The following is a 19,714-nucleotide window of genomic DNA, read 5'->3' on the forward strand; positions in this document are numbered from 1 at the left end:
GTGTTGTGTGTGTGTGTGTGTGTGTGTGTGTGTGCGTGCGCATCCGTGTGTGTGTGTGTCTCTGTGTCTGTGTGTGTTGGTGCGTGTGCGTGTTGTGTGTGTGGAGTGTTTTGTGTGTGGGTGTGTCTGTCTTCTGTGTTTCAACCTTTTCTTGTTTTTGCAGGTACAACTTTGATTGTTTTGCTTGTAGTCAATGTGTCTCATGTGCAGCTGCTTTGTAACAATGAAAATTGTAAAAGCGCTATATAAATAAAGTTGAGTTGAGTTGAGTTATAAATGTACCAACAAGGACCAAACCATAAAGATCCAAACAAATCCACTTTGATTGATTTAATAATATCAAATACATCACACAAACATAGCTCAACAGGCTTATTTTGCAATGACATTAGTGATCATTGTGCAGTTGCCTGTTAGAAATACAAAATTCCTAAAATAAAGCCTCCTGGAAATCCTTGGTTTTCTGATTAATCACATAACGCTCGAAAAATGTGAACTTCCATTGTCACGACTCTCTCTCTCAATGGCCAGTGTAGTCTGTTCTCTGATTCGCTATTGTAGTCCTTTTGCACATGTTTTTTTGTGTTTACCATAGAATTGACAGATTTATCACTTTTAGCAGTATTTTATGTCATTTTGAAGTAGGGATGTCCCGATCACATTTTTAAGTGCCCCCAATCAGAGTCATTTTATTTTGAGTATCTGCTGATGGTATATAAAGTTTATTAAAATATTACTATTTAACAGTTCAGCTTAATCCTGCATTATACTAAAACTAATAGCCTAACATATTGTAGCAAACATGAATGACAGAATTAGTTTTTTCAATTTACTCAAATAGCAGGATTAGATTAAACATTAAAAAGGCACTCTTTATCAAGGAAGTATAGTTAAAATGCTTTTATTGCAGCTGGACAGGAGTTTGTCCCCATGAGGAGACAGAATAACAGAGCTTCAATCAACACTGCATTATTGTGTTGAGTGTTTTAGTTTTGATGCAATTTCCCTCCGTGGTATTCACATATACATCTTGAACTTTCACTTTGAAATGAAGGAAAATTAGCATCTCACTCAAAACATCAGACTCATACGAGCAGTTGAGCAGTGCCGAATCACAACTCATGTAAAGAAATATCTCCACACATCACTTGCAGTAGCAATTTTACGAACTGAGATGGCGATAAAGAGGCCAATCCTACGGACTGCCGCTTTAAGATCATCGCAATTATTGCACATCTCTATAGAAGACACTAGGGGGAGCTGTAGTGCATCTTCATATTGCATATTTTATAAAAAAAGTGAAAGTGACCTATTAGTCAGATATGGTCACCCATACTCGAAATGTGACCTCTGCATTTAACCCATCCAGAGAGTAGTGAACACACGCACAGCAAGTCGTGAACACACGTACAACCGGAGCAGTGGACAGCTATCACTGCAGCGCAATTGGTTTTAGCTCATTTTTACTCCAAAAATCTTGCGGACTGCCGCTTAAAACCATTGCGATGAGGTCAAACAATCGCGATGAGACGATTATTTAATAATCGTGACAGCCCTAACAGTTAGTATAGAGGGTGCATTGACATCACTTTCCCACGTGAACACCTGGTGACACCTCCCTGGGACACGCTCCCGGGGTGGCGAAACACCCAGCAAAATGGCTGAGGGGAATATGAGAAACAAAGATACCGGGACTAAAACACGCAATTATTTGCTGAAATTACAAGCAGCTGGACTAGATGGTGATCCTTATGACTTCCCTTTGACTTAAAAATAAATCAGGTGTTCCTGGAAACTGGAATGTTGCTTGGAATTGCTTCCTGATATTGTAAGCAGTCATTTTGCTGAATGTTTTGCCACCCTCGGGGGCGCGCTCCGGCGTGCTCAAGTGGTGTTCACGTGGTAAAGTGGCCACACGTCCATACCCTCTATTAGTTTTGCCACATGTGCAAACACCAAACATATTTTTTTTAATACAAAAGGTGAGTTCAAATAAAAATACCACATGCGAAAGGTAGGAAATGTCTTGGTTACGGATGTAACCTCGGTTCCCTGATGGAGGGAACAAGACGTTGTGTCGAACCGACAGAATGGGGTTTGTCTTGAGAACCTATCATCTTCTGAGTATTTAGAAAAGGCCAATGAAAATTGGCGAATGAAATTTGCATGCCGGGCTCCTCCCCGGATGTCCGGGTATAAGAGGGAAGCCNAGTCACTTTAGAGTAGTAAAAGACTTACTCTAATAACAATTTAATAAAAAAAACATTTCCCAGTGTTGAAGTCTATAAAAATACTGTACAAAACCGTTTGAATAAAACGAAAGTAAGGAAAATGGTGCAGGGCACACTTAAAGAACGAGAGCTCTGCCATTATCACTACACAAGGAAACTAGCAAACATTACGGACAACAACTAATAAGCAGTGAAGCAAGTTTTACCTTGTTTATCATGTGCATAGTGTCTGGACTCATGATCGTCCCTTGTATGTTTTGCGATCGGATAACTCCTGGTGCTGCAGACGGGGAGCTATGTCATCTCACGAAAACATTGTATAAAAAACGTTGCATGCCGTAGTTTACACAGGACTGGCGGGAAATGTGCATTGATACTCCTTCATTCTTCATGTTATGAGGTTTACTTTGATAGGTGAACTGTCTTTCCCGCGTCCCAGCGCGACATCTGACGGGTTTTCCCAGATCGCATCACATATGTCTAGTCTGTAACAATGACAGTTGAAAACACGCACGTCCCTTCGCGAGCATATCACGCTCTAATGAAGGGAAACGGGGAGTTACAAATTGCCCTCATTGTAATCCATCAAAATGACGGACAGACGGCCTTCAGATTTTTCCGTCACTGGTAAAAGAAATCTGTCAATGACAGAGAAATTTCGTTTAACGCGACCTCTGGTACACACACGTACAGGAAAATCTGGACCACGGCCAATCAGAGGGGGGTCCGCCCCTCACTATCTCTGATTGGTTTAGACCACGATATGGGCCTAATGTGTGTCTGTTGTTGAATCACAAGAAGACTTTCAGAGTTGCGGAGACTTTTTTTCTCCCTCGAACGGCTGGTCGCACCGGTGCGACCTCAGATTTTTCTTAGTCGCACCATTGAGAAATAAGGTCGCACTCTAGAACCCTGTTTATGTTTAGCAATAGCATCCCTCACCCAATGTGATATAGTCTGCTTGGTGGCAGCCGCCCCCTGATTGCGGCCCCCATAACATATGAAAAGCTGCTCTGATATATGCCACTGGCTGGTGCGGTGGACGTAATTTAGAAGAGCACATACTGGACACAGTAAGTGTAATTGTTCCTGCTCCGACGTCGTGAACGGCGGAGGGCAGAAGGCCTCAAGAACAACTGGATACACGGTGGAGAGCGGAACTTTAGGCAGATAACTCGGGTGAGGATGCAGAATAGCTTTGACCATCCCAGGGGCAAAAATTAAACAGGAGGGCGAGGTTGAGAGCGCCTGCAAATCTCCAATTATCTTAAGAGAAGTGATTGCCGTTAGAAAAACCATCTTAAGGGTCAAAAGCCTGACAGGTGCTGTCTCCATGGGTTCGAAAGGGGCGCCAACCAGGCCCTCGAGCACTATAGCTAAGTCCCATGAAGTCTAGAAGGAAGCCTAGAAGGAGGCCTCAGCTGCCTCGCTCCACGAATAAAGAAGGCGACTAAAGGGTGTTTTCCCACAAAAACCCCATCAATCAGGGCGTGGCAGGCCGAAATGATGGCCACATAAACCCTGCGAGTACCGGGGCATGTTCCGGAGGACAGTTTCTCTTGCAGAAACTCCAACACTGAAACAATCTGGCAGTGAATTGGATCTGCATGGTGTGCCATGTACCATCTGTCAAAAACGCTCCATCTAAGGGCGTAGCTCCTTCTAGTGGAGGGAGCCCTAGCACTTAGAATAGTCTCTACTACATCGGGCGGAAGCCCAGCACCTCTCAGCTGGTACCCTTCAGGGGCCAGACATTGAGATTCCAGAGCTCGGGACGGGGATGAAGTATTGTCCCGTGCCCTTAAGACAAGAGATCCCTCCTGACTGGGATCGCTCATGGCGAGTCGTCGAGGAGGGATACTAGGTCCGAGAACCAGACTCTGGTTGGCCAACAAGGAGCTACCAATTGGAGGCGAGACCCCTGTTGACGGACCTTCGCCAGGACTCCCGGGAGCAGAGCTATCGGAGGATATGCGTAAAGACGCAGTCTGGGCCATCGCGTCCAGACCCAGGGGAGCTGGATGAGTCAGAGAGAAGTAGAGGGGACATTGCGCTGTCTCCTGCGTAGCAAAGTGGTCCACCTCTGCTTCGTAAAATCTTTCCCAGATTTGTTTGACTATCTCGGGGTGGTTTCCACTCCTCGTTTTCACAGCTTGTCTGGACAGCAAGTCTGCTCCCACATTCATGTGCCCTGGGATATTGCTCTGAGGGACAGGAATTTGCCCTCTGCCCAAGGCAGGATCAACTGGGCCAGTTTTTTCAGGTGGTGCGACTGCAGACCACCCTGGTGATTTATGTACGAGACTACTGAAGTGTTGTCCACCCGCACTAGGACATGGTTGCGTCGTAACTCCCGGAGGAAGTGTTTCAGGGCCCGGAATACAGCCATCTCTCGAGGCAATTGATGTGCCATTCAAGAAATTGACCTCTCCAGACCCCCTGGGCTGGACGGCCATCTAAGACCACACCCCAGCCTGTGAGGGAAGCGTCTGACGTTAGCATCTTGCGACGACAACACGGACCGAGAGTGGGACCTAAAGTCAGAAACCGAGCTCTTGAACCACATAGAAAGGGTGCGAAGCCCCTGGCGCGTCACCCTTATCTGCCTCTGGGGGTTGGCCCTTGAATGAAACCCCCTGGCTCTGAGCCACAACTGAAACGGTCTCATATGCAGGAGGCCCAGAGGTATCACTGTGGAAGCCGCCGCCATGAGACCGAGAATTCTTCGAAAGTGATGAATAGTGACTTTCTGACCTAGCCTGATGCTCCTCAGGGTGCTCAGGATGGATTCGACGCATGCAGGAGCTTATATATTGTATACGTTGTATTTTGCATAGAGGAGAGAACGCTCTTTGTGGCGTTGAGTCTTAACCCGAGAGCCTTGAGATGAGCTAGGACTACATCCCGATGTCGAAGCGCTAGCCCCCGAGACTGATCTAAAACCAACCAGTCGTCTATGTAATTCAAAATGCGGATGCCCTGGAGTCACAGAGGAGCCAGAGCTGCATCCATGCATTTCGTGTATGTGCGGGGTGACAAGGCAAGACCGAATGGAAGAACCCGATACTGGTACGTTTCGCCCCCGAAAGCGAACCTCAGGAATTTCCTGTGTTGTGGCAGGATCACTATATGAAAGTATGCATCCTTCAGATCAATCGTCACGAACCAGTCATGCAACTGAATTTGAGACACAATCATCTTGATTGTCAACATTTTGAATCTATGCGTCTTTAGGTAGCGGTTTAATCCGCGAAGATCTAGAATCGGACGCAACCCCCCATCCCTCTTGGGAACTAGAAAATACCGGCTGTAATAGCCTGTCTCTCTGTCATGTAGGAGAACACGTTCTATGGCTCCTTTGTTCAGCAGAGCTTGTAATTCTTGTGCCAACAGATGCACTCGCTCCGGTTGCACGGAAGTTGAAACTATGCCGTTGAAACTCGGAGGGCGATATAAAAATCGAATCCTGTAGCCCTTGGCTACAGACCTTTCTACCCATGGAGAGATACCTGGCAGTAGTTTCCACGCTGCCAGCTTCTCTGAAAGGTGTATCAATGTCGGCACTTCGTTCTTGTTGGGGGGATGCCAAATGCCCGACGTCCTGAGGTCTGGCAGGAGACGACCAAACATTTAGCATTCTTTTTGAAACCGCTAATCCCCGAAACGCCGGTGGCGGCGGGGATTGCAAAACTGAGGGTGCCGAAGAGGAGCCTCTAATTTCTTTTGGAATTTGACGCACCCCTCCCCGGGGGGGGGTACACCCCCACAGTCCCGGGCACACAAATCTCAGGATCTCTTCTTTTTGGAAGAGATAAAGTGCCTCAGGTCTGGCCCTCCCGAGGCGGCCTGAGAGGCACGGTGGGCTGCTCCCCTGCCTCTGCGAGGGGGGGCACGACTCGTCACACTCTCGCTGAGGACCTCACACCTCAAATAGATCGGACCCCACACCTCAGGTAGATCGGACCCACCCGAGACTGTGCCTGGTCGGGACTGGGGAACTGGTCCGGAGTGGGTGGCCGACACTCCAGACGCTTGGGCACAGCAGGGAGATATTTGACGAATGCCTCCTCGTGACGACTCGCCTCCCGGAACCTGGTGACTACGGTATTAACCGCATCACCAAACAGTCCGGAAGGCAAGATCAGGACATCAAGGAGGAAGGCCCTTTCCTTGATTCCCGTGAGGTTCAACCACAGATGCCTCACCTCAGTGACCAAAGCAGCCATAGAACGGCCGATGGCACGGGCTGTTTGCTTGGTTGCACGGAGAGACAAATATGTGGCGCAGCGTAGATCTGAGAACGCTGCTTCATCGATTACCCTGCCACTGCTGACATCATCCAGCAGGTCAGCCTGGTACGCCTGCAGAACCACCATGGTGTGCAGGGCAGCACCAGCCTGACCCGCTGCCTGAAAAGCCTTTCCCACCAGCGCAGATGTGACTCTGCAAGGCTTGGTTGGAAGAGAAGGCTTTTTCAGGGACGACAAAGTTCCAGGCGAGATATTGCTCGCCAACGTCTCTTCGTCCCGGGGCATCGCCGTGTACCCCTGTGTCCTTGCGCCAATGATGGTCGAATCAATCAAGATTTATTCGTGGAGATCCTCGAAGAAAGGGAGAGCCTGATGTTGGGGTTCATCCCTCCGGCCACCCGACAGATATCTGTCGTCAAGCTTTGATCCCTTGGGGGCCTCTTGTTCCTACGGCCAGTCGAGTTTGAGCCTGTCGACTGCCTTGGTTACCGCCCTGAGTAAATCCTAAATCACCTTAACATCGCAAGAGGACCCCGCCCCGAGGTTTCTAACCCCGCAGAAACAAGGGAAGCCTTGTCCTCTGCCGGCAGAGAAGAAGTGCCGGGACACGCTTCAGAAGCGGACGCGAGGACGTCGAGGTTCGGCGAATGCACAGGCGAAGCGGACGGAACCGTCTCCCGTGCCTCAGCAAGATCAAACCGCGAACCCCAGGACGAGGAAGAGGTGGCTCGGTCTCGCTTAAAAAAGGCGAGCCGAGCATGCAGAACCCGGAAGTCAAAGACATCGCAGAGTTCGCACTCTCCCTCAAGTCCCCGGGTGGCATCATCAGCCCCCAAGTATTCAAAGCAGAACTCATGCTTATCGAAATCGGAGAGGATCCGCTCACAGGGAGAGACACATCTCCAATCCGAGTCAGCCATGGTAAGATCTTTTTCCCTTAAGCTTATTTTACACTAGGCTAAGTGACTAAAAAAGTGCTTAGATACTAGTGTAAAATCTACTATTTTCTTTCTCTTTTGTACCACACTGAGAAAAAATAAAGAAGAGGGAGACTTCTCCCTCACAACATATATGCACATGCACACAAAGCGGTCCTTGAAGACAAAAGAACCCGAAGATGCGTCCGCTTTCACTCGTATTTATAATCTGCAGGTGTGGGGGTAATTAGCCACGTCACCTGCCGAGGTTATTTAAAGCCAATTCTTGGCATGTTTGACACACATGCTTCACAACCAGTTGAACAAAGAACGGTCTCCCATAGCGTTTGAAACGCAGCATCGAGTGTAGCTTTTGATAGGGAACGTTATAATAAGTCTTGAACAGAACATGACCAAAACATTTCTTTTTTTTCTCAATTTGCTGAAGCCTGCTGTCATCTAACAGAACTGACTATAGGTCGCTGACACTATAGCGCCAGAGTTATATACTTTTAAAGCCCAAAAAATCTAAAAGCACTGTAGTGCATTTCTGTATTTAGGGGGAAACTATGAGTTTAAAGACAGTAACATACAAATAATTATTGGTGATTAACCATTAATTATTTTATACACTTTACCTGATGCAGCAGAGTTAATAACAGCGACAAACTAAATACACTCGTCCACCGAGTGATCAGCAGATCGTATATCAACTCTAAGAAATATTACTCCCCTGGCCTGGAAAAACAATATTCTTACTGTAGTACAGTACCACTTCAGAAATCCTAACGAAATCAAGCAGTTTAAGTGAAGTTAATATGTGATAAATAAACACAGAAACGATTCGAGCGTGGATACACATGCGGTTTATTTATCTACACTATGGGGGAAATAAAATCAACTAGCTAACAAAGACCAAACATTAACTAACAAACAAACAAACATAAAAACGTAAAACAGTAGAGAATGAAAGAAATAGATAAAGCAAAGAAAATAGCAGTATTAAATCAGCTATTCACATCTGCACGAACCATCGAGGACAATCTCCTTATTTAAAAGGGGCAAAGCTTATACGCAACTAGTTAGCAATAGCTCAGATACTTGCATTAGCTTCTTTGTTTCTCAGGACCGTGCTGGCGCGTGTATCAAAGGGTCCTGATGTGTTCAGAGCAAGCCGTGAGTCCATCGGATTTTGCTGAAGCAAACTGCTGGAAGAAGCTGTCTCCGAGGAGAGACAGGTCTCGAGAGGTTGAAAGAACACGTGCGAGTGAACGCGCACGTGCGCGAACACACAGAAGCGAACGAACATACACAAAAGAGCAAGCTTTCCTGCGTGTTCAGATATTTTAACACAGAGGGCGTCACGCCCCTCCAAGGTGGGCGATCCAATGTGATGACATAGTTTTGGGCGCGTAAACATGTTTCTTTGTCCGGCACACTAACTCATTTGCATTTATGGTCGCCTGGGAGTTTGGAGCAGAAATAGACTTAGAATAGAATAAAATGAGTATGGTATAAAATACATTACTGTGCTATACACCATATTCAAAGAAATGAAAAGGGAAACACGTAGATATGAAACATGAAAGGGTTACAATAACATTGACCTGTAGTTTGGACAAGAATGTAAATATACACAGAATACCACTAAGCACATATGCCTTTGAGGTTATAGGTGAAGGAGAATAACATAGAGACAAGCATACAATGTGGAGATTCATGTGTATACACTTTAAACCAGTCTTTTGTGGCTAAGGAAAGCGAAAGAGACATTCTTTTGGAAGAATATGAGGCTCTCAGTCCCTGGGGGCCACATGGCTTTTCTCACTTTGGTGAACAGTCCTGTCCTCCCCCAAGAACCTCCTTTGAAGTCTAGGGGAGAGTATCCGAATCTGTCCTGGTCAGTGATGAAGGTGTTGAGAATAGGACATTTGGCCAGACTTGTTGGTGACTGGTCGTAGTCCTGCTGAGAGGTTACTGTGTTTTACGATCACAGATGGTAAACTTTGATCCGACCATACCCTACATGGCTAAGCCATGCGGCCGATCACGAGGCCCGGAACTTTCCAGCTGGACTGCATTCTGAAACCCTTTGAACAATTCCATCTCTACACGCGCATATGGATATTGGTCCAGCACAGAGCTCGCAAGTATCCAATTCTAGTTTGTGCCTCTTTGTTAAAGATGATTTTTATTGGTGTAATACAATCGTCAGAAGTAAAAAGCTAACACGATGCTATAAACAGACTACACTTAAGGTCGCTCAATATCAACGTCACCACCACCAAGCCTCCGACACCTTTCTCAAACTTAATTAAAAATGTTTTCCCTGGTAAGTAATTACGTTATGTTTTAAGAGATTCGTGCCCATGTTGCATTATTTGTGAGCTTTATATGTGCCATGACGTCTAACATCCCCGACAAAGGAAGTAGTCGCTTTTAGCAACTTGTTAGCAACCACCGTTTTGAGACACAATAAGGCTTTAAAATAACACAAGCGGGTTATAATTGATGTGTTTTACGTCATAGAATAACATGTGAAAATATTTTGAGGTTTTTTAACCACAGACCTTATTTCAGGCGATTTACCAAAAACCCATTCAAAAAACCCATAGACTTTGGGGCGATGTAACCAGAGTCCTAAAATCCTATCTCGCTACCGGGGTTTGTATACAAAAATACGTAATCTCTGAGGCACTCAATTGGGTATGCCACATTCAGGCAGAAAAAGGACACTTTGCCTCCCTTGACATGAACTAAAATAAGTCTCAAAAAGAACAATAAAGAGAAACAAATATTTTTTCTATATTGTCTGACACCTGCTGGAATCAAACAAACATGAATTTAGGTTTATGCATCACACGGGCCAGAGTTATAAACCTCCAATCACACACTTGTGAATGTGAAAAAAAGTGCCTTTTATTTTGTGTTTTTCACAGGACTGGCAACATACACAATCATGTTTATCACTTTTTACAGTGTTTCCTACAAGTTTGAGGGGTTTCTTGTAAAATTACCCCAAAAATGTAAATTTAAAAATAATAATGAACCCCAAACTAAGCATGTATTGTAAAGTAGGGGAAAATTCAGAGGTATTTTGTTTATTTGTGTTAGCGGGTACAGCTTTATCATGCTATTCATTTTGTTAAAGGGATACTTCATCCAAAAATGAAAATTCTGTGATCAGTTACTCACCTTCGAGTAGGGCTGGACAATAATTCAATAACAATAACTATTGTGATAGAATTAATTTCGATAACGATGATATGGTTTTTAAACACATTTTCGATATTTCAATATACATTACACGTCTGGGGCTGAGCCCTCGCTCTGCTCCGCAGCAGTGGCTAGCCCCAGTATAAATCTCTAGTTTAAGCCTGTGTTCACACTTAACTTCTTTTTGACAAGAAAAAGTTGGCCAAGGCGCTTTTTTAGTAAAAAAAAAACGCTGGCAGCGTTTGGTTACAAACAGCAGCCGAACATCATGACTTCGTCGTCAGTCTGTGCACGAAGGCAGCCCAGAGAATCAAGAGAATACATTATAATATAGACATTGGAAATGAAAGATAAACACGTTTCATAATTACCCATTTTAAACCGGTGCTGAAATTTGTTTTATTTGCTTTAGTCGAATAGTTTCGCTTTAAACACAGTGTTATATTCTTTATAAATTATTTCTTACATATAAATTATTATACATTTAAAGTTATGCAATGTAGGGTCTGGTCGGATCAAAGTTTACCAGCTGGAATCATAAGATCGTAAAACACAGTAACCTCTCACCAGGGCTTCTACCAGGCACCAACGAGTCTGGTCCAACTGCCCTATCTCAACACCTTCATCACTGACCAGGACAGATTCCAATACTCTCCCCTGGACTTCAAAAGAGGTTCTTGGGGGAGGACAGGACTGTTCACCAAAGTGAGAAAAGCCATGTGGGCCCCAGGGACTGAGAGCCTCAAATTCTTCCAAAATAATTTCTCTTTCCTTAGCCACAAAAGACTGGTTTAAAGTGAATATACATGTATCTCCACATTGTATGCTTGTCCCCATGTTATTCTCCTTCACCTATAACCTCAAAGGCATGTGTGCTTAGTGGTATTCTGTGTATATTTATATTCTTGTACAAACTACAGGTCAATGTGATTATAACCCTTTCATGGGTCATATCTAAATGTTCTCTCTTCATTTCTTAGAATATGGTGTATAGCACAGTAATGTGTTTTATACCATACTCATTTTATTTTATTCTAAGACTATTCCTGCTCCAAACTCCCAGGTGACCATAAATGCAAATGAGCTAGTGTGCCGGACAAAGAAACATGTTTTCGCACCCAAAACTATCTCATCACATTGGATCGCCCAATTTGAAGGGGCGTGACGCCCCCGGGATTAAAACATCTGGGCACGCAGGATACCGTGCTCTTTTGTGTGTTTTCGTGCTCACTTGTACACTCGTGTTCGCTCGCTTGTGTGTGTTCGCGCTCGCTCGTGTTTCGTTCACCCTCTCGAAACCTGTCTCTCTCCTCGGAGACAGCTTCTTCCGGCAGTTTGCTTCGGCTAAATCCGTTCTACCTTCGTCAGCCAATCTGGTTCTAAGAAAGAATCCAACGGACTCACCCGCTCGCTTTGAACTCATCAGGACTCTGAAACCTTTTTCCACGCGCACCATGAATTTGTCCCAGCACAACCTAGAAGCCAATGCAAGTATCTGATCTATTTATAAATAGCTGCACTTAAGCTTTGCCCCTTTTAAATAAGGATATTGACCTTGATGATTTACGCAGATGCGAATAGCTGATTTAATACTGCCACTCTTTGCTTTGTCTATTTCTTTCATTCTTTACTGCTTTTACGTTTTATGTTTGTTTGTTAGTGTTTGGTCTTTGTTAGTTAGTTGGTTTTATTTCCCATTCAGTGTAGTAAATAAAACCGCATTTGTATCCACGCTCGAATCGTTTCTGTGTTTATTTATCACATATCAACGTCACTTAAACTGCTTGATTTCGTTAAGATTTCTGAAGTGGTACTGTACTACAGTAAGAATATTGTTTTTCGAAGGCCAGGGAAGTAATATTTCTTAGAGTTGATATACGATCTGCTGATCGCTCGCTGGACGAGTACATTTAGTCTGTCGCTATTATTAATTCTGCTGCATCAGGTAAAGTGTATAAAATAATTGATGGTTTATCACCATTAATTATACGTATGTAACTGTGGTTAAACTCATAGTTTCCCCGAAATACACTACAGCAATTATGCTTTGTTAGCACAGTGTGGTGCCAATTTACAAGTCTATGTGGCATTCACATATCTGTGGCTTTGACTACCTGATCCACTCTGTCAACTGTGTTATATGTTTGTGCCGTAGAAAACAGGCTGTTTTAAGACTGTCTTTGCTAAACTGTGGTTTTATAGAGAAAATATTCAATAAGCAGTGATGTTGAATGATGAATTTGCACATGGTTAGTCTTAAAGCATATTACAAACACCTCACAGACATTTAAACAACATAATAAAGCTTGCTTTTTACCACAGGGGGACTTGTTCAGACTGTTTTCTGTTTACTAGTCATTGATCTTATGAGGTTTATAAATGAACGAAACATGAACAGGTTTGTCTCTGTATTTTTACAGTTTCTTACTAGTGAACAGTGTTGCGTTGCATGGTGATCACTGCCCCATCTGTCAGCGTGTAGAAAACGAATTATACAAACTCTCACATGGTCTTAATTGCTCCATTCAGGTAATAAATATTTAGATAAAAAAGTTTTGGCGTTAACTCAAAATGACTTAAAGTTCTCAAACGTTCAAAATGAGCATTGTCAGTATCATATTTATTATTGTTTTGTTGTGACATCTTTGAGCCAGTTATTTTAGTCTTTTAACTGTAAGTTTTTTTAATTTTTGTAAAATATAATTTAATTTTAAAATGTTAAAATATAATTTAATTAAAATATTCAAATTTTGAATTAGAATATTTTATATTTCATGATTGGTCCGGATGACATACCAGTGGAGGTATGGAAGTGTCTAGGAGAGATGGCAGTAGAGTTTTTAGCTAGGTTGTTCAATGAGGTCTTCGAGAGTGAGAGGATGCCTGAGGAATGGAGGAGAAATGTTTTGGTGCCGATTTTTAAGAACAAGGGAGATGTGCAGAGTTGTGGAAACTACAGAGGTATTACGCTGATGAGCCATACAATGAAGTTGTGGGAAAGAGTAGTGGAAGCAAGGCTAAGGGGAGAAGTGAGCATTTGTGAGCAGCAGTATGGTTTCATGCCAAGAAAGATCACTACAGATGCGATATTTGCTTTGAGAAGGTTGATGGAGAAATACAGAGAGGGTCAGAAATAGCTGCATTGTGTCTTTGTAGATTTAGAGAAAGCGTATGATTATGACTATGTTAGAGTGGTGCAGGATATGTATGAGAGCAGTAGGACAGTGGTAAGGTGTGCGGTAGGTGTGACAGAGGAGTTCACGGTGAAGGTGGGACTGCATCAAGGATCGGCTCTGAGCTCCTTCTTGTTTGCGGTGGTGATGGACAGGCTGACAGATGAGGTCAGACAGGAATCTCCATGGACTATGATGTTTGCGGATGATATTGTGATCTGTTGTGAGAGCAGGGAGCAGGTGGAGGAAAGTCTAGAGAGGTGGAGGTTTGCTCTGGAAAGAAGAGGAATGAAGGTTAGTCGCAGCAAGACAGAATACATGTGTGTGAATGAGAGGGATCCAAGTGGAACAGTGAGGTTACAGGGAGAAGAGGTAAAGAAGGTGCAGGATTTTAAGTACTTAGTGTCAACAGTCCAGAGTAATGGGGAGTGTGGAAAAGAGGTGAAGAAGCATGTGCAGGCAGGTTGGAATGGGTGGAGAAAAGTGTCAGGTCTGTTGTGTGATAAAAGAGTACCAGCAAGAATGAAAGGAAAGGTGTACAGGGCAGTAGTGAGACCAGAGATGATGTATGGTTTGGAGACAGTTGCACTGAGGAAAAGACAGGAGGAAGAGTTAGAGGTAGCAGAGCTGAAGATGTTGAGGTTCTCTTTGGGAGTGACGAGGATGGATAGGATCAGGAATGAGTACATCAGAGGGACAGCACATGTGAGATATTTTGGAGACAAAGTTAGAGAGGCCAGGTTGAGATGGTTTGGACATGTTCAGAGGAGGAAGAGTGAATATATCGGTAAAAGGATGCTGAGGTTAGAGCTGCCAGGCAGGAGGCCAAGAGGAAGACCAAAGAGGAGGTTTATGGATGTAGTGAAGGAGGACATGAAGGTAGTCGGTCTGAGAGAAGAGGATGCAGGGAATAGGGCATAGATGAGTAGATGGAGGCAGATGATTTGCTGTGGCGACCCCTGAAGGGAACAGCCGAAAGGAAAAGAAGATATTTCATGATCATTTTAGTTAAATTTTGAACAATTTTGTTATGTGCCTTTGTCATTGTTACTTATTTATTTATTATTGCTATATAAGTTTAATTCATTTACTCTATTTCAGTTCTAATTTTAGTTTAGTTTTTATGTATTTCCAATTAGTATTTTTAGTAAATGACAGTTAAAGTCCGTGTAAAGTGAGAATCAAATGTGTTCTGAATTTGAAAGGAAAGTGTGTTGCAGATAATAATGCAGGTTAAAAGGTATGGGTATTTGGCATGCTGTCTGGGGAGAGAGTTCCGGGCCCAATATTAGCCCGAACCCAGAGCACTCCCCTGTTGTCCTGTGGGAGAAAACAGGCTCGTGGTGAGGTGCCGGTGTTGTACCGAAATTCGACTCCCCGTGAGATTATGACTCCCCTACTTCTGATTGGTTCATTCACTTATGATGCTGCTTTGTGATTGGTCCCTATCTCTAAATCCCGCCCCCACACCTAATCCTAACCCTAACCTTCGTAGGTGAAAATTGGGGAGTCGTAATCTCACGGGGAGTAGGATTTTGATACAACATTGGTGTGATGGAGGGATGCGTGAAGACTGTAGAGAGAATTCAGGTAAAACAGCTTTGTCTATTTGTAGTGGTTCTCTAAGGAGCCGATAGGGTAGATGCTGAGATTGCTGATAGCGAACCAGCCGGGTGAATTTTCTGCTCGTGCTCCTCTCGAACTTTAATTAAACACCATTCACTGAAAGCACGTCGCGATAATGCGCAGTGATCCTCCTTCCGTTCGCGTTATTCCCATCTGTCCATTCACGTCTGCCTGTTAAACCAAGTTGAGACTACGTGACTGTGAGACTACTTGAATTACTATGGCGCTTACACTACACAACAAGGTTTCTTGTCATCCTTCACATTCTTGTTGTAGCAGAACCCACACAACACAATGCAGACAAAGTGCGCTAACAACAAGACTTTGGTCAAGGACCAACAGCGAAAACACATCCCAGATCATGCACACTTCTAGTTTGATGGTGAATGGCAAATTGTTGTTGGTGCGTTTACGCCAGCCTCTGAAATGGAGCAGGAAACATTAAGTGTTTTTAAAGTGTTTTCTATATTCCATTATACAGACTTGGTGCTTTAGAATAGTTTAAAATAGGTTTATGTCTGTTATACTAGCCATTTAACACGCTCTGTAATGTTAATGACTACATGCCAGCAGTTTTTAATTCCTCCACGCAGTAATTTGACACAAACCTTCTGCGCTGTGATTGGCTGGATTAGTTCCACAGTGACACACACACAATGAGTTCACTTGGCGATAATATCAAACCGGTTTGAAAATATCGTAGCGTCTGGGATAGCTCGAGATAGGTCCAAATCACGTTGCACACCTGCTTATACTTAACGAGCTTCGTCGACCGAAATGAGCACCGATTTGGTCGTGATCCGGAGGTTTTGTCGCAGACCTTAGAAATCTGTCTGCGACAGCAAAATCCAGCCAAAAATTACGTAGTGAGAGCTTGCCAATATTTGGCGTGAGATTTGTTTAGTTGGGCAGAGTGAGAGCATGAGAGATCCAGAAAATGTGTGCGTCACATGAGAACTGGCAACCATGAGCTCGTGATTGAGCAGACGCCTGATGCTTGGAGCTCTAGTGATAGGGGAGGGGCCATGCATGCTCAGACTCTCCATTGCGTCATCGATCCCCCATTTTAGCCCCGCCCAAAAAATCCTGAACCGAGTTTAACGGTTCTTGTTTAACTGTTTAATGGTTTAACTCCGCAATTAAGTACTTCACACTTTTGAGTCTTTGTTATGTGTTTAAGCAATACATTTCTAAAATCTATACTGTGTTTAGAAACAATTCTCAGAATTATCTTTACCCGGACATTAACTGTTAGCTTACATTTGCATCCTAACATGGATTACATTGTTAAACAAATCTCAATTAAATGAAGTTTGTGCATAACCTTAAATCACTATAGACATCTGGCTCTGTAACTTCTTTTTATTAGGGTACAGAACATGATGACCACTGCAAAAACACAGATACTTTTGCCCCAACAGCTCCAATTCTACTACAGGTGAGATTGTTTAACTTTTATTTCAAATGGCATGTAGGCTTAAGGGATAAGCCAAGTAATGAACACAGAAGTTAATACATAGATAGTATCAATCTAATTTACCATGGTAACAAAATGCATTTTTTATCATCATTGTGAAAAATGTTTTATGATATTTGTAATATGTGCAATGTTTTAGAAAATTGCTGCTGTAATATTTAAACACTTGCTGCTGTAATATTTAAACACTTTAGTAAACATGAAAGTGTTTTCTTCACTGTAACAATGTTTTGATGTTTCTCAGCATTACCCTCTCTATAGAGTGAGTGATGCCATGTGCACAGGTGTGGATGCAGCCCCACTGAATGAAAGATACCAGCAGTTTCATGAGCGATATGATGTCATTTCTCAGGTTGCCTCCAAAAAGGTGAGCCAGTACACTTTTTTATGTTCAGCATCCGTTTGGAATATGTTTAGCATTTTGAGGTATACTTAAATAACTGTGAGCACATGTGGACATGTTCAGCACACACTTGATTTACTCTTGCAATCAATGGCACAGTTGTAAGTGTTCCCACATAATGAAAATGCAAAACCTTGCTTGGATTTAAAGGGATAGTTCACGCAAAACTGAAAATTCCGTCATAATTAAGGCCGCTACCAAGTGTCCCAATTCCGATTTTTTTCCCTACAAAGTGGCACAGATTGGAAATGACCCATGACCATGTATGCAGGAAAAAGCACATGGATTCCGATATTTTCAGATCATTTCAGGCCTCAATCATATGTGGAAATAAATCGGATATGAATCGGATACGTCATGTAAGCAGACAGATCGAATATTCACCTGTCAATGTGAGTTGTACATCATTAACCCCATTCACACAGATCGATGATCCCGGAAAATTGTTATACAATTACCAGAAAATAAGAGTTAAGTGAGTTTGTCAATTATTCGCAGTGTTGTAGTCGAGGCCAGCTCGTTCGAGTCAAGACCGAGTCCAGAGCAGTGTTACCAACTTTTTTCAATGGAAAGTAGCTAAAGCCTGCCCAGATGACGTCACACGCTAATTTGCATATCAGCGACGCCATCACGTAGTATCTGACATCAGTATCAGGTCTGCTTCATGTCTCTTCTCTCTGAGCTGTCGTATATAGTGTTATATATAGTGTTATATTAAAACAATTCACCCAAATCCATAAAATAAAAAGGTTCTTTAGCAATTAATGCATTATATCTCATGAATACTAGGTGGCGCTGTCTTGAAACTTCCAGGGTACGTTTGGAACTATAAGTTGGTGACATGCGTCAAATTTGGTGCCGATATATTCAATAGATATCACGATTGATGATACAATCGTGACAGAATCGTAATCGTACGATCCGGCATGACACGAGGAATAAGTAGACACCGAGATCTCGGTTTTCTGACAAACATTTCACAAGTTATGAACAAAAATAGACATTTTTAAAATCTCGCGACCTCGCGAATGGGGTGGCGCTGTTCCCCATTTTGGCAAGGACCCCCAGTCCTAGGTGTCGATGAAGCACACAAAGTCTCGTACAAATAGATTGAAGAATGGCCGAGATACAGCCTCCAATACATTTTTGGGTCAACTTTGAAAAGTTTGCAACCTCATAACTAGGGTTGGGTACCGTTCACTTGTTAGCAGGTACCGGTACCAATACGGTACCTGGCATTCAGTGCCGGTACCAAACGGTACCTTTTTTCGGTACTTTACTCTCTGTGTAATAAAAAACAAACCTCTAAACCTCTCAATTTCAACATTTTGTTGAAATTTTACACAAAAAAAATGACGACAATAGAAATAACTACAGCATTATTATTACTACCAGCTTATTCTATTTCCTCATCACACACATAATCATTTATTTATGCAGTGTGATAATTTACCTAAACCATGAGGCCTCCACCATTAACAGACCATTAGATAATATAGAAAACAAAACTTGAAAAGTCCATAAAAATATATTTAACAGCATCATTACTGAAAATAACAGATTTATTTGCAATATACATTTTTAACAGAGATACTGAAAGAGTTACATATATATATATATATATATATTAGGGCTGTCAACGTTAACGCGTTAACGCATGCGATTAATTTTTTCAAATTAACGCGTGAAAAATATTTAACGCAATTAACGCAGCATCCGTTTGTTTTGACATTCTTTGTCTAGCGTTACATTATGTAATCACGCTCTTATTTGTGTACAGGCTTTTAAACCACTTAAGCGCGATTTTAAACAGTTGCTTTGACGCGTTCAATGAAGATAGACAGCTTCTAATCTGTGGGACGTGGCAAAACGCAACGCGAGGTCCAGTCTGGTGTAAACAGTCATGGGCTGAAGTTTGCGTCGGTGAATCTCTGTCAGACAGCGCATCCGTGTTAAGTTCTCTTTCATGCTTGAATGGATAAAACCATACAAGATTATGTCAGAAATCCCGTTTTGTCTAGCATTTTCTTAAGCAAGACCTAAAAGTGTAAAATAAAATCTTAAATGAATGCAAAGAGTTGTGAAAATGGGAGTGCGATGACAGTCAAATCTGCGTACTGAGACAGCTCTTAAAGGAGCCACGTTCTTAAACGTGCTGCTGTGACTCCTGTCACTAATGTTAATCAAAGAACAAAATAAAAGAAGAAATCAATGTGATTTTGTAGCTTTAATGAGAATTCTTCTGCATTTAATTGATAATTTAGCATTAAAGACTGTAAAGTGTTTGAGAACTTCCTTCAATTTCTGTATATTTCATGATGGCTCTCAATTATATTGTTGAATGGCTATAATTAATGTTAAAATAATCAATTAAATAGAGACATCAGTTACAGTACTAATATCAAAATGTTTTCTTTCATT

The 19,714-nt window shown here is 42.8% G+C and overlaps 1 protein-coding gene across 2 annotated transcripts in view; it reads left to right on the forward strand.

The window, feature by feature from the left end:
• The window catches only part of mppe1 (metallophosphoesterase 1), a 45,212-nt gene that overhangs the window by 16,602 nt on the left and 8,896 nt on the right, over positions 1-19,714 (forward strand). For both annotated transcript variants that reach the window (XM_057328151.1, XM_057328152.1), the window contains exons 5-7: positions 13,035-13,143; positions 16,783-16,851; positions 17,135-17,257. In XM_057328151.1, the coding sequence (XP_057184134.1) occupies positions 13,035-13,143; positions 16,783-16,851; positions 17,135-17,257 (301 nt within the window). The remainder of the gene's footprint in view (positions 1-13,034; positions 13,144-16,782; positions 16,852-17,134; positions 17,258-19,714) is intronic.

The sequence above is a fragment of the Triplophysa rosa genome, unplaced genomic scaffold, assembly GCF_024868665.1.
Source record: "Triplophysa rosa unplaced genomic scaffold, Trosa_1v2 scaffold378_ERROPOS86667+, whole genome shotgun sequence".
In the NCBI taxonomy this organism is placed as follows: domain Eukaryota; kingdom Metazoa; phylum Chordata; class Actinopteri; order Cypriniformes; family Nemacheilidae; genus Triplophysa; species Triplophysa rosa.